We start from the raw sequence: 15,890 nt of genomic DNA, 5'->3' as shown, positions 1-15,890 counted from the left end.
GGCTGACTCCACTGGTTGTTTAAAAAAAAAAATGCCAGATTGTATTGAAGTATGTGGAAGTGGGTCCTATTCCTCACTAGTATTTTTACCTCAGTAGATGTTTTGAAAGTTACGGTCTCAGTCTTAAATTTGATCACGATGTTGATGTTTTAGATGATTGCGCCATTTAGAAGAGAATAGACCATTGGAAGGGGATGAATTAGAGCATGGTTACTTTGTGACTGACAGACTACCACACACAGTGACCTGCCTCATAATCAGTATAGAGTGGATAGCAGGTCAGATCAAGTCCTCACTCTTCCTCAGCTCCATGTTCTTCACCGTGGTTCCTTAGGGTCTTAAAAAACCAAGACGGCTGACATCTACATTACAAAATGACAGCTTCAAAACAGCAGCTCACAAACCACTGCGTAGCGTCACAAATACGTGCTTTTGTTACATGTTGAAAAGTGCATCTACAAAGGTGAAATCAAGAAGTGGTTATCCTGGCCTAAAACCTGGAAATATGTTAGTCTGAATCTTTGCAAAGAAAAAATGCCTTCAGCTGTGCCTTATTCAAAGAATCTGAATAAACAAATATAAAATTCTATACAAAATTTTGTGCAGAAAAAATGGTCAAACGTTTACTGTACTGGCTGTTGGTTCTGCTCCTGGTTCTTTCTCTTTTCTTGCCACATTCAGTGAGTGCTGCTCTTGGTGGGGACTGTTGTGCCTCTGTGAATAATAATATAAAAAGAAGTCATGAAGAGACCTGCTCTAAGAAAACATCTGTTGTAAAATGGTGCTACACAAAAAAAAAATCCGATTTGAGGTGTCACTGCTCGGGTTGAGTTGAGTTCATCCCTCTTACAGGAGGACTTTGAGTTCGACGGGCAGGTCCCATTCCAGGAACCTCGTAGCAACTTGGAGAGCACAACCCCAGTGGAGGGCGAAAACATGGGAGGTTGGTGGCCAGAGTACAGTACTCCTGACACAGGTGTGACACCCCCTGGACAGTTTACACTGGCATGCACATGGTCATCTGTACTTTCCTTTGGGAAGCATCACTTGTCTTTGGGTTGAGAGTTTGTTGTTTTTCCATAACACAACCAAATAGAGTTGGATTGTGGCTGGGTTTTTTTTTTTGTTGTTTTTTTTTTGCTTGTTTGTTTGTTTTCACCTAACGAGCCACAATGCTGATTGTAAGGCCTGGCTTATCATTCATATTTTAAATGTTACAGGATTGGGCTTGACCTATTTTCTACTGGTGGTTACTACTTGGTTAAATGGTGTAAATAAAAATTAAGCTCACCCCACTTTATCAAAAATAACCCTGGGACAAGCAGTCAGATCCAAAGTTTAACATTCATTCATCTGTTGGCTTTCTTTGTCATATTTTGACAATGTTTACTTTTGACACGTGCATGTTGGTTGAGCTGGCTAGTGTTTGTTGGGATTTGTCCACTCAATTCTTGAAAGCATTTAAATGTAGGTGGCAGTGTTCACCCCATCCGTGGTAAGTTTTGGTTTCTTTCTTTTTCTTTCTTTCTGTTTTTGCATGTTCTGCTCCTTTTTTCCCAATTTTCTCTCATCCTGCTTTTTTTCTTTTTAAGATGCTGCTTTTCATAAGCCAAAAAACACAATTGCAAATATTTAAGAACTCATAAAGAGACAAAAAAAGCTAAAAATACATAAGCAAATATCTAAAGACAAAAATAAACAGATTCAATTGGATTGGAAGATTGGAATTGTTGAGTCGTTTTAAAAGAGCAGACTAAAGTGATTTTTGGTTTGCAGTTAACCTCCTCTGGAATTTTCCTTGCTGTGTTTTAATGAATAAAGTAGTCTTAGTATCTTGTTAATTATCTGATGTGATTCTATTTTTTTATCCTGTACACCTATATATTTTTTACCTACTCTTTAATTTACAACCAACAGGTCCCAACATATTCAAATAGCTATTTTTCCAGGATTGATGTACTTCTTTTAATCCATGGTTACTAGAGGAACTCACTGATTCACATACTTCAAATTTCTGCTTAAATACCCCCCAATTTGGTGTCCTTGTTATTGGCTTAGGGTAGCTTAGTCTAGATTATCTTAACAAACACCAACTGGCATAACTTTACTTTAATAAGAAGCTAACACAGTATCCATTGTGTCAACACCCTAGAGTAAAGACGCAGTCTATTATTATTCACTATGAATTCAGGTAGATCATTACAAATGTACTGTAGTATTTTTTTTTCCAATTTTTTTAACACTAGTTTTAAATAAAGACTAGGCTGTAAGTAAATGAATTCCCAAAGAAAGGTTTTGAAGGCTTCTGTAAGGTTTTTAATGGAAAATATCTGTCCAGGAATTGATAACTAGACAGTGCCTGAAACAATAGCAAAAAATTGAGGATTGGAATTAACACTTTGTCTCTGTACATAGAGAGACTTGCAGCAATTGTGAAATAGGATCACATTAATCAGTTGCTCTACTGTAGAAATGATTGCATTGTTAATTTCACCTCCCCCGAGGAGCCTGTAATTTTCATGCCACCTGATCCCCCCTCCCCATTCCCGGTTCTCACCTGTTGTCTCTCCTGATGGTACCAGGGGGTTTGCGGTCTGTTGTGGAGGAGCTGGAACTGGAAAGGAACCAGCTTCAGGAGCAAATACTTAATCTCGAAGTGCGCTGTCAGGATCTGGAGGATCGACTGCAGCTACAGGCACGCATCGAGGCATTACAGGTAACCAAAAACAGTGTCCAATCACTTTAGAGTTTAGTCCAACCAGTATTTGTCTAAATATTGTGTTGCACTCACACTCCTGGAGCTGCAGCATACTGACTACTTGAGTGAATTGCATGTTTTCACCCACTGAGAACTAGGATGTTGTAACAAACCCTTCTAACACAGGTGACGTTTGATGTAGATGAAGATGAGCCGCCATATTGGGTCTCTCAGGTGTGTTGGTGCTCTTGTGCATTGTGTGCGCTGGAGTGCACCTCTGGCGGTGATGGCTAATCCTGTGGTGTGCTTCTTTAAAACTTGGACATGTTGGTCAAATTCTGCTTTAAGGAAGTGCAGTCATAGACTCACTGGGTGTTGTACTGTAATACACAAACCTCTGTAACTGTCAAACAAAACAACTGTCAGTATCAGTCACAGGTAATTACTAAACTCCTTTACTCCATTGGGCTTGTTTTTTATCCACGTCTGTGTGCAGTGGGAAATTCTTTATATGGGCTTGAAGAATTTAATGGTTGCTTATTGATCTTTGTTTTTGCGCAACTATAGAATGAGACCGAGAAACTTCAAAGCCAGCTTGCTAGCGTCCGGAGTCAACAGAGCAGAGATGCAGAGAAGCATCAGCTTTTGGTTAGCAGCCTTAATGAGCAGCTCAAAGGGTGAGCTATTTATTGACTACAACAATTCATTCACTCACATGCTAATGCATACACAATTCTTTTTGATCTATTTTACTCAAAATGGGACCATCTTAAAAAAACTAACAAAAAAAAAAAAAACTGACATGGCCTTTGTCTTTTTTAGCATTGAACATTTAGAGCAGCATATCTTGTTGCTCCGAACAATAAGCTGTTGATTAGCTGTTGTAAGCTTTTAATGATTGTTGTTTCAGGTTGAGTGACACACAGGAGTGCCTGGAAAGCTCCCTCATTGAGAAGGAGAACACATTGGCCAAAACGTCAGAGAAGCTGGAGCTCATCAGCAACCTCAGACAGTCTTTGAGTGAGAAAGAGATTCAGTACAAAGAGGTGTCTGACAAACTGCGTCTGACTGAGCACACTGTAAGTGTGGTTTTTTTCTGTGTTGTTCATTACTGTCTGTTGTGCAGCTGGAGTTAATAATATTCTTTTTATTTTTCCTCTTCTCAGCTTGAAAATGTTTCCAAGAAATGCAGCAGCTCAGAGAAACAGTGTTTCGAACTGAAAACAGAAGTTGCTGACCTGACGCAGAAATTAAGCACACTAAAGGAGAAGGTGAGATTGAATGACTAGAATTCTTATTATAGCAATTTTACTACTACTTCCTGCATTACAAAATATTATTTTGCTTTTTAGAGAAGAGGTCTAGTAGATTCAGTGGCCTCAGAACACAATGTATTTTGTCTTTGCTGCGATTTGATGCTAGTTGATGCGAGTTCCATCCACTCAGGGGTAGACCTTCATGTTGCCACTAAACATTAAGTAAAACTACACTGGAATATTTTTTTTCATTTTCTGATAGAAATGAACACTTGGAATAAAATAAGGGATCTTTAATTTCTGCTTAATTTAGGTGCATTCACGAGACTGCAGCTAATCAGCTAAACTCATTGACACAATTGTAATGAAAATGTGGCAGCTGTGAATACATTTGAATGGCCTCTTCATTGTTGTTTACTGTCTCTGGTTTTCAGACTCTAAAACAGGATGTCACCATAGAAACTTTACAAACCGAACTCGATCAGACAAATGAGGAACTGGACAAACTAAACTCTGCCCATTTGGAAGAACGAGCACAGCTAATCCATGACCTTCAAACTTGCGAGCGGGAAATTGATAGCCTTAAAGACACCTTGCTGGAAAAGGACAAGGAGATATCAACCCTCTCTTCTAACATGGTGGAATATACAGAACAGGTCACAGTTCTGAAGCAGGAGATAAAACTCAAAGAAGACAGCCTGGTTCATGTGGAAGATGCTCTAAAGAAAGCAGAGCAGGAGGCCACAATCATCAGAGAGTCACAAAATTCAGACCAGCGGGCCCTGAATAGTGAACTCACAGAGGTCATCGGGAAACTCAAGGATACTGAGTTGGAGTTAGTTAAGGCCACAGAAGAAAGAGAGTCCAAGGTGTCTGAGGTGGAGCAGCTGATAGAACAGGCTAAAGAGGACAAGAAGACTATCCAGGACCTTCGAGGGGAGATCCAAAAACAGATAGTGAGCCATCGTAATCATCTCTCTGAATGTGAAACACACATCACCTCACTGAACGAGCAGCTGACATTGTCCACCCAAAAACTGCAGGAGTCAGAAGGACTTGTTCTGCAGCTCAGGGACGAAAATGCCAGCAAGGAGAAATCACAGCAAGAGCTTTATGATACAGAACTGAAATCCTTCAAGGAAGAACAAAACAAACTTCTGGCACAAGTGGAAAAATATAATAATGAAATGCAGACATTTTCCAAACAATTAGAGGAGCAAGTACAAAGTAACGAGCTTATGCAGAAAGACCTGCATGAAAAACTGGAAATTATAGTGTCGCTGGAAAACGAGGCTGAGGACAAGAGGCAGAAATTGCAAGTGCGGGATTCTGAAAATCAGAAATTGAATGATGAGCTAAAAAGCAAAACTGACAGTGTCTCCAAACTCAAGAACCTCTTAAAAAGCACAAAGACTGAGAAGGAGCAGCTACAAGAGAGGGTTAAAGCCCTGAGTGAGGAGCTGGAGGTGCAAAAAGAAAATGTGAAAGAACTTAATGAAAAGATTGCAGCTGCTCTTCAACTTAATGGCACCCTGGAGAATCAGGCGCACTGCCTCACAAAAGAAAAAGAGAGACTTGAAATGGAGGTAACGGAAAATGTGAAGAACATTTCAGAAGCTACAGCTGAAAAGGATTCACTACAAACCAAAATATCGACATTGGAGATGCAGCGTTCACAAGACAACACGTTGACTGAAGGACTAGAGAAAGACAAAGAGGAGCTGACTCTTCAGATAAAGGAGTTAAAGGGAATTCTTGAGCAAAGCGCACACTCACACTCAGAGATGCTGCTGGCAAAAACAGATGAATGTAGTAATCTCAAGCAGTTTCTCAGGGAGAGGGAGGACAAGGTGGCACAGCTGCAGGAACAAGTGCAAAGCTTGACTTCTCAGGTCATCCAGCTTCAGTGTGACATGACTGAAAAAGACCAGGCTGCAGCTGATCTTCGCATTCAATTACAAGACTTACAGAACCAGCAGACACAACTTCAGGAAACGCTGTCTATGCTCCAAGAGCAGGAGCGCAGTTTGAGGTCTGGGTTGATAGAGAAGGAAGATATGCTGAAAGAGAAGCAGGAAGAGCAGCGCAGCTTAAAGAATGAAATTGCAGAGCAAGAAAATATTGTATCCAAGCTGCAAGCTGAGCACACAGAATTCAAGCAGCAACTTCAAGAGAGAGAGGAAATGTTGAAAAGTACAAAACAACAGTGTCAAAAAGACAAAGACGAACTGGATAACTCAAACAGGGCCATCAAGACTTTGAGTGACCAAATTAATGTCATGGAAGAAAAAGCCGGGAAGCTAGAGAGTGAAGCAGAGCAGCGGCAGTTGGAGCTGAAGAACCACATCCAGACTCTTTCTGAAGAAAACCTCCAGCTTCATGCTACCTGTGAATCCATAAGAAGGGAGCTTGCTCAGCAAACAGAGCTTGCATCACAGCTGGATGCACAGCTTAAAGCAGCTCTTGAACAGAAGTCCAGCTTCAGTGACAAGATCAGCAGTCTAACAGAAGAGCAGCAAAGAATCCGGGAAGAGTTGGCACAGACTGTCAGATCAGTGACTGAACTCAGCAATGAGAGGGCCTCACTCCAAGAGAAAACCTCTGGGCTTGAACTCCACATTGCAGAGGATCAGAAAACAATCAGTGGCTTGTTGAGGGAAAAGGAGAATCTCACTGTTTATGTTGATGAATTAAAAAATGTTCTGAAGGAAAGTGAGTCCAATTCTGCAGGTTTGCTTGAGAAAACAAATGAATGTATCAATCTATCAAAAATGTTGAAGGAGAAAGAAGAACAGCTTAACGGTTTACAGGAACAAGTTAATGACCTCAAAATGCAAGTTGGTCAGCTGGGTGTGTCCTTGAATGAGAAAGAACAAGCATTATCAGACCAGCACTCCCAGCAAGAGGCTCAGCATAACCAGCTCCTGCAGCTGCAAGACACCATATCCATGCTACAGGAGCAAGGGTCTGTCCTCAAGTCGGGGCTGATGGAAAAAGAGACAATGTTTCTGCAAAAAGCAGAGGAGTGTGTAGTTTACCAGAATGAAGTCATACTACAGAAAGAGCTTATATCACAGGTACAGGGCGAGGTGGAGTCACTCAATACAGAGTGCACAGAGGCAAAACAGCAGGCCAAGCAAAAAGAACAGAAATTAAGAGAATTAATGAGTGAGTTTCAAAACCAAAAAGATGAGCTGGATAAACGAAATGAATCTGTGATTTCACTCAGCAGTCAGCTTGGTGCCATGAATGAGAGCGCTGCAGAGATGGAGGCTGAAATCTTAGAATTAAAGGCGGCCGTGCAGAAACTCACTGCAGAAACCTCACAGCTTACACAGCAAGATGGCCAGAAGACAGCAGAGCTGACTGATGTTAAAGATCACATCCAGGCCCTGAGTGAGCAGAACATTAAACTGAAATCTGAACTTCTAAACACAGTGACAGCTCTGTCCCAAGCCCACGAAGAAGTCACAGATCTTAAGAAATCAGTCACTGAGAAGGACAACAAACTCAAAGCGTCACTTTTGACCATAAGTGGGAAGGACGATTCCCTAAAGCAGCAGGAGGAGTTAATCCTGGAACTCAACAGGAAGATTTCTGAGTGGGAGGAGAAGCTGAAGCAGAGAGAAGACAACAATAACAAGTTGAAGGCAAAAGTTTTAGAGCTTGAACATCAAGTCGATAGTCTAACTTCAGAGTCTTCCATCCTGAAAAATACTCTTGAGAAAAATGAACAGTCAAATCTTGAATACCAGAGTCATTCTTCAGTTGCTGTTGAAAATCTTAATTTAAATCTTCAAGCCAAAGATGCAGAATGTCAGAGTTTGAAAGAACAGGTTTCACATTTTGAAGAATCTGTCACCAAGCTCAACAACTCCCTACAGGTTCAGATAGCTGAGGCAGAAAATCTGAAGAAGACCCTGGTGGAGAAAGAGGCTGCTCTGGAGGATCAATCAAAGCGTCATCAGGAAATTCAGAGAAGAGCAGATGAGGCTCTGCTGTTCAAAACCCAGTTCATGGAAAGCACAGAGTTGGTGTCGCAGCTTCAAAGTCAAATTCAGTTACTGACCTCAAAGTCAGAAAGCCTTAGAAAGTCTGAAGAAGAAACACAAAGTGCCTTCAACAACCTACAAGAGAAATTTGCTGCTAACTTGGAGGAGCTGCAGGATGTGAGGAAGGAAATCTCCCAAAGGACCGATGAAGTGTCAGACCTTCAGAAGTTATTGGATGACTCTAATAATGAGAATGAGGAAGCAAAGACCACCATAGAGATGCTGAGAAATGACTTATCAGAGATCCAGCTCAAACTCCAGAACACTGAAGACCTGAACTGCAGCCTGTCAAGGGAGAAGGAAGAAGCTTTTTCCTCTCACCAAGCAAGTGTGTCGCTGCTGACAGCCGAACTAGAAAGGCTCAAATCACAACATCATCACATCGTTGCACAAATGAATGTGCTGACAGAAAACCTGGAGCAGCGAGAAATGGCTCTCCACGCAATCAACAGCCAGTACACTGCACAGGCCAAACATGTGTCTCAGCTGGTCTCACAAATGCAGAAGCAAGAGGAGCAAAATAAGAGGCTAAATGAGGAAATTAGCCTGGCAAGGGAAGGTCATCAGAAGCATCTCACCGCCATCAGTGAAGAGAACAAACGTTTACAGGAGGAGGTTAGAAAATCTGTTGCAGAGAAGGAAGAGCTGGAAAGGATACAGCATCAGATCAGGACATCACAGGGGGAGATGCAAGTTGAAATGGAGCAACAGTCCAGCAGCATGAACGAACTCATGGAGAAAATCGTGTCCGAGAAGGAGACCCTTCAAGCAAAGGTTAGTGTGAAAGACGAAGAGGTTTCTCAATTAAGAGAAAATATTCAAAAGATAGAGCAAATTCTGAAAGACTCTGAGAAAGAGTGGCTGCTAGTATTGGATAGAGAGAAACAGGATAAGAATCTACTAATAGAACAATTAAAAAGTGTTGAAAATGAATTGAAATCAAAAGATGTGAAAGTTAATGCTTTGAAACAGGACTTGGACAATTTGCAGGAGAAACTTGCAGAGGCTTCCTCTGCAGTCAGGCAAGGGTCTGATCAACTGAGCGCTAAAGAGCTGGAGGCATCAGCATCCAGGATTCAGCTTGAGAAGATTTTAGCCTCTTTTCGAGAAAAGGATAATGAGAACAACAGTTTGCAACAAACTCTAAAAACTGTGGAATTTGAATTACAGAAACTTGTCATGAGAAAAAACTATACCGACAAAGATTGTTCTGTTTTGCTACCAACATCATCTGAAAGACAAACCTCTTTACAGAACTTAATACAACAATTACAGGCAGGTCATCAGTCTGAGGTAGATGCTTTGAGAAATGAGCTGGAAGAAACTGTTGTGAAGTTATTGGAAACACAGAACACACTTGAAGGAGAGAGAAGGAACAAGGAGAAGGCTCAGCAACTTTGTCTTCTGGAAGACACAGTGGAGCGTCTACAGACTCAGCTTGATACAGAGTCAGAGAAAGTCAGAACAGCTGCCATCAAAAATTCATCTTTACAAAGCGAACTTCTGACAAAAGATGAGCAAATTAGCTGCATTAACATTCAGATAAGTCAGCAGAGAGAATTAGTGGCTGGACTGAGCCAGCAAATCAGGGCTAAAGACGCATCCATTTCCCAGGTCATAGAATCTGCCTCAAATGAAAGAATGAAACTTGGTGAGGAAAAAGCATCTATAATAATGCAGTTAGAAAGTTTGGAGCAGGTACACCAAGACTCTGTGAAGGGACTGGAAGAGGTTTCACAGCAGTTAGAGGATCGTATTTCACACTTGGAAAGTGAAATTGACACAGAGAAGTCAACGAAGATTAAGCTGGTTGAAGAAAAGAGCAATCTTGAAGGTGAGTTAGCGAAGGTGTTGAGAGAGAAGGATGCAATGAAGAAGAAGCTCCAGGCCGCTCTAATTTTAAGAAAGGATCTGGTGAAAAAAATTGAGGCATATGAAAGTCAAAATGAAGAGAGTGTGAAGAATAAAACCAAGGTTTCAAATTTACAGGATAAACTACAGGACGTGACAAACAAAGCTGAGGAAACAGCAAAAATGTACCAAGAACAAGTTTCTCTGCTTGAACAGAAAATTTTGGAGAAAGACGTAGAGATTCTTGAACACAAAACAAAGAGTGAAAGACTTGTTGAACAGTTGGAGTCAGAAAAATTGTCTTTCTTCGCCACATTAAACGAGAAAGACGTGTGTTTAAGTGAGAAAAGCTCTCTGGTCAAGCAGCTGCAGTCCAGCATCTCAGAGAAAGAACAAGTGTTCAAACAGGACAGAAACAGCCTGATCCAGAAACTAGAAGAGCTTCAAAATGAAATCAAGACATGTAAAGATGAGTTAAAGGACGCATCTTCCTCCACCGCTATCACAGTCAATTTAGAAAATGAGCTTGCACAGAGCAAGTCAGAAAAAGCCATCCTACAGAAAAAGGCCCAAGCTGCTTTGCTGGCACGCAAAGAGACAATGAAAAAAGCTCAAGAGAGTGAAAAGAAATTAACTCAGGAACTTGCTGAACTGAAAGACGACTACAAGGCTCTACTGGAGCAACACTGTCAGCAGACCAACAAGCTAAACGCTGTTCAGTTCAACTTTGATGAGAAGGCTAAGGAACTGGAGGACCTCCACAAAACCTCCATGTCTCATCTAGATGAACTGGACACCTTAAGACAGCTGGTTGAGGAGCGCGATAAAACCCTTCAAGATCTGAAGATCTCCCTGGCTGAAAAAGAGAGCCATTGTCATTATCTATCCAACCTCCAGACAGAGCTCGAAACAGTTAAATCCAAAATTGAGAACATGTCTCTGGAGATGGCAAGTAAAGATGAAACTCTTGTGGTCCTGGAGCACAGAGCAGAAGCTTTGAAGTCAAAGCTTCACCTGGTAGAGAGTGATTTGGATAAAACCCGAGCAGACCTAAGAGAGAGGGTGGAAGAGATCAGAAAATATAAGGAAACAATCCAAGATTCTGAGGTAGAGAAACAACAGGAAAAACAAGCTTTACTGGATGAACACATCTTTGCAAATGAAGAAAAGTGTCGTCTTTTAATGGAAGAAAATGAGGTTGTTGTGGAACAAAGTAATCAGATGAAGGAGGAACTTGACACAGCCCTTTCTTTAGTTTCACAGAAATCCTCAGAGGTGTCAATAATCCAAAAAACATTAGCAGAGACTCGACAGCAGCTAACAGTTGATAGAGCTGCTTTGACTGAGGAGCTTGAAAAGGCTCAACAGCATTGTGTTGAAACGGAAAGGAATTTTGATTTGTTACAACAAGAAAAAGAAAATGCTTTCACGTTGATTAACGAACTCAGAGGTGAGGTTGCAACACTGAACAAGCAACTGGAGGAGGCTAAGACACATCAAAAGATGCCTGAAACGTGTATCAACAGTTGTGCTCAAAGCTTCCAAGTAATACTAAAGGAGAGAGATGATGCCTTGTCAGAGTCTCAGGCTCGGGTTGCAGAAAAGGAAGAACTTGTTGTGACACTTGAACTGCAGTTACAACAGCAAATGAAAATGCATGAAAGCACTATTGAGAAAATGAAGATAGAGGCTGATGAGCTTCGGAAATCTCAAAATGATAGCAACAAAACAAGCGATCAAGACAGCCAAAGTAAAATTAATTTACTAACCCGGAAACTTCAAGCAGCTCTAGTTTGTAGAAAAGACCTCTTGAAGGAAAATGCAGCTGTCAAGGATGAGGTAGAAAAGCTCTCAGCAAAGCATAAGGCTAAAGATGCCGAGTTTTTAGCTCTGGAATCATCAGTTTTGAATTTGAAACAACAAAACGAGGATCTGCAAAACTCTGTGTTATCAGTGATCAATGAAAAAGAAAAGCTCAGCGCTGAAGCCGATCACATCCTTAATGACAATCGCAGTTTGTCAGCAGCCTGCGACAGCTTAAAACTAACCATAGAGAGCATCACCCAGCAGAAGCAAGCCTTTTCATGCCAGCTTCAATCCCTGAAAGACTCTCAAACTGAGGAGCTGTCCAAATGGAAGTCACAGCACGCTGAGCTGAAACAAGAGTATGAGTCTCTCTTACAAGCTTACGAAAACGTGAGCAGCGAAATGGATAAGATGAGACAGCTTTTAGAAGGGGCAAAAAGAGACAGACAGGAAGCGCTCCGGAAGGTACACAAACACGAGTCCGAAAGGGCAAATTTAGAGAAGCAAGCCAGAGAGATGGAGGAGGAAAGTGACAGAATTAAAGAGAGGATGCGTTCATTTTCCAAAGAGAAACTGCAGAAAATTGTAGAACTGGAGGAAGCAATTCAGAAAATGAGACTCAAATTGACTGAGAGTGAAGGAGAACACAAAACAGCAGTGTGCGAGCTGACTGACAGAAATAAAGAATTGGAGGCTGAGATTAGCCTCCTGAATGAGTCTGCAGAGGATCTTAGATTGAAGCTGACAGAGATGCAGGCTGAAAATAGCCAGCTGGCAGAGAGACTTGGAGAGGCAAGCTGTTCATTGGAGAAGAAGTGCTTTGAATCAAACACGTACATAAACAACATGCAGCTGAAACTAGATGAAGCGCTCACTTTAAATAATTCACTGACTGCCCAGATTGAAGCCCAGAAAACAGAGCTTGGTGCTCAGCTGGAAATCAACAATTTGTTACACAAGGAGAAGCAAAATCTCTCAGAGAGAATTGATGAGATACAGAATGATCATGAGGTGCAGTTGGGAAAGAAAGATGACGATATTCAAGATCTAAGAGACATTATCAACCGACACAGCCAAGAAACTATTAGCCTGAATGAGAAGGTGAGAATATTGGAGGATGACAAATCTCTTCTGCAAGAGGAGTTAGAAAATGTCCAAGAGATTTCAGACAAAGTGAAAAATGAAAACGAGTACTTGGAAACTGTGATACTCAAAAACTCTGAAAGGATTGATGAACTGACAGACTCAGTCAGCGATTTACAAACCAAGAACTCACAGCTCCTCTCTCAGCTTGCTGCAAGCAAAGAGATGAGTAATCAGATTCGTCATGTGAAAGAGGAAGAACAGCTCAAATTAGTCAAAGAGTTTGAGGAGAAGCTTAAGACGGTTCAGAGAGGCAACGAGGGCTCCAAGAATGTGAAGAAAGAGTTGCAAGAGCTGCTCAGAGAAAAGCATCAAGAGATAAATCAGCTTCAGCACAACTGTATCAAATACCAAGAACTGATTTTAGATCTAGAGAGCTCCCTGAAGAGCTCACAGTCAGCCTGTGAACGCGTGGAGAAAGAACTGAAGAAGAGCTCAGAGAAGATCTTAGCTCTAGAAGACAGAAGTAAACAATTGGATGCTGAGCTGATGGCAGAAAAAAATCATCTTCAGGAGGCCAAAGAGAAGATTGTGGGTGTTGAGCGTGAAAGAGACCAGCTGGCTCTAGAAATATCACAAAGTCGAGGGTCTGAGGCTCAGGAGAAGACAAAATCATCACAAAATCTAGATGAGAAACAAATAAATTCATATGTGGAGAATCAACTTATGTTGCAGCAACAAATACATGATCTCAAAGACTTAAGAGAAAAAGAAAGTCAAAAGGTTAATGAGCTGAGACAGCATGTGGACTCTCAAGATCTACAGATAAGTACACTAAAGAGAGCAGCTGAGACAAATGAAGCTAAGCTGTTTGCTTTAACTTCCACTCCCCAAGGAGCAGAGGCTACTAAACTCTGGAACGATTTGTACCAAAAGACCTTAAATGAAAAGGATAGCCAGCTCTTGGAACAGGGATTTGTGATTAAAAGATTCCTGGAGGACATGAGAGTTAAGGATAAAGAGGTGAATGAGCTACGAGTTACCAAGTCAAGACTGGAAAGAACACTGAATGAATATTCAGTTGCTGCTGCTGCACAGCAGAGACAGCTGTTTGTGATGAGCACAAGCAACACCGAACTTACTGAGTCTGTTGAGCTCATGACTGTGCAGGTGAAGGAGATGAGCACCCAGGTGGAAAGAATGGAACAGGACAAAAAAACGCTCAGCCAGCAGCTCGCCGACGAAGAGCATCTTGTCTCTCAAATGCAGCTGAATCTGCAGCAAACGGTGAAGCTAAATGCAGACGCAGATGCTCAGCTGCTTCTTGTACAAACTCAAAAGGACAAACTTCAGGCTGACCTTGAGAAACAAGAAGGAATTTCTCTGCAACTGAAAGCACTTCTTCAGAGCAAAGATGCTGAGATCTCTTCTCTGCTGTCCTGTAGAGATGGGCACATGTCAGAGTACCTCAAGCAGCTCCAGGCTAATTATCGGTCCCAGGTTGCAGTTTATGAGGACAGGTTAACATCTTTGCGATACCAAAGGGAAAAGTCTGACAAAGAGCTGAGAGGGCTCGAAGCCAAGGTCAAAAGTCTGCAAATCAAAGCTGAAAGAGCTGCGCAGGAAAAAGAGCAGATGGCAGCTAAGATGGAGTCATTCAAGAACTCGATGGTGTCTTTACAGAGTGAACGAGAGCACCTAATGTCAGAATACAGAATCCTTGAAGCAAAAAGTGAGATGAGGTTGAAGGGAAAAGAAGGCTCCGCTGATGGGGAAGGTGGTGCTGCCAAAGGTCTTAAACATGAAATAAGGAAACTGTTGCATCAAATGGATGACCTTAATTCAGAGAACGCCATGCTCAGGGCTCAACTGGTCCGGTACAGAGAGGACTTAAATCAGGTACTATCCCTGAAGGACAACCAGTTGAAGGTTCTGCTGAAGAAGCAGCAGGATGTGATCAAAAACCTTGAAAACCAAAAGGCTGCAGCTGAGAAGCAGCACAGGCAGTCCTGCTTGGAGCTCCAGAAGGAAGAGGAGGAGAGCAGTATGCTAAAAACCGAGATTTCTAAACTTAAAGTTCAGGTGTCAAAACTTGAAACACAAATCTCGACTCAGAAAAAGGACAGACCTGCAACAAATGAGGGCAAAGTAATTGCTGATTTGCAGGAAGCGGTTGCAGCCAAAGCAGCTGAATGTAACGAACTCCAACAAAAACTTCTGTCTCAGAAAATCGTTACTGATGAACTCAAGGCGAAAATGCAGCAGGTGGAAAATGAGACAGATAAGAAACTGGTTGAAGCCGAAGACAAATACAATGCCGAGCTGGACGCCTTCGAACGGGAGGCGGAGCTGATAAGGGGAGCGCAAGAGACAGCGGACCAAAGGGTTGCAGAACTTGCCAAAGACCTTCTCGAAATGGAGCAACAGTTAACAGAGGCCAGAAACCAGCATAAAGATACTAAGGATCAAAATGAGTCTCTCTGCAAAGCAATGGTCGCTCTGCAGAATGACCGCGACCAGCTCATTGAAGACTTCAAGACCCTCAGGAACAGATACGATGATGAATTCAGAGAATCTCAGGCAGCTTTAAATAAGGTTGAACGCAGTCTGCAGGACACCACCTCCGACTTGGCCGCATATGCCAAAGAGAAGGACATCCTTGTCCAGAAATTAAAGGCTTTAGAGAGTAAAGAAGTTGACACAGAATTGAACAAGTTGCTGGACCAGCTGTCGAAGGCCTTGTTGGAGAAAGAGAGAAAACTGGAGCAGGTTTCTTCAGAAAACAGCACATACGTCAGGCAGCTGTCTGCATTCTCCAGATCCATGGCCAGCCTTCAAAATGACCGGGACAGGCTGATGGATGAGCTGTCCAGACATGGGTCAAGCTCAGAGACTGTCTCTTCCCTGAGTGTGGAAAAGTCTAAAGGAAGTGGCATCAGAGCCCTCCACAGTGAGAGAGACAGGCCGGTGAGTCAAGTCCATCAACTCTCTGTTGAGTTTGGCTGTTGCTTGCACTTCTTTGTCTGCTGTTTTATGTTGCAGACGGCATGAGGGGCCACGTTTTTGTTTTTTTCATTTATTTAATTGTTTATTTACTCCGCATACCATCGCTTTGACTTGCATGGTATGTGTCTGTTGGGATGC

The 15,890-nt window shown here is 42.0% G+C and overlaps 1 protein-coding gene across 6 annotated transcripts in view; it reads left to right on the top strand.

The window, feature by feature from the left end:
- The window catches only part of LOC115041256 (golgin subfamily B member 1-like), a 35,065-nt gene that overhangs the window by 14,901 nt on the left and 4,274 nt on the right, over positions 1–15,890 (top strand). For 5 of the 6 annotated variants that reach the window (XM_029498598.1, XM_029498600.1, XM_029498595.1 and 2 more), the window contains exons 16-21: positions 853–976; positions 2,583–2,716; positions 3,266–3,375; positions 3,609–3,777; positions 3,865–3,969; positions 4,389–15,713. In XM_029498598.1, the coding sequence (XP_029354458.1) occupies positions 853–976; positions 2,583–2,716; positions 3,266–3,375; positions 3,609–3,777; positions 3,865–3,969; positions 4,389–15,713 (11,967 nt within the window). The remainder of the gene's footprint in view (positions 1–852; positions 977–2,582; positions 2,717–3,265; positions 3,376–3,608; positions 3,778–3,864; positions 3,970–4,388; positions 15,714–15,890) is intronic. The other variant, XM_029498599.1, reaches the window with a different exon arrangement.

Source organism: Echeneis naucrates, chromosome 3 (assembly GCF_900963305.1).
Source record: "Echeneis naucrates chromosome 3, fEcheNa1.1, whole genome shotgun sequence".
Taxonomy (NCBI): domain Eukaryota; kingdom Metazoa; phylum Chordata; class Actinopteri; order Carangiformes; family Echeneidae; genus Echeneis; species Echeneis naucrates.
This window is presented reverse-complemented; position numbering and strand designations above follow the sequence as displayed.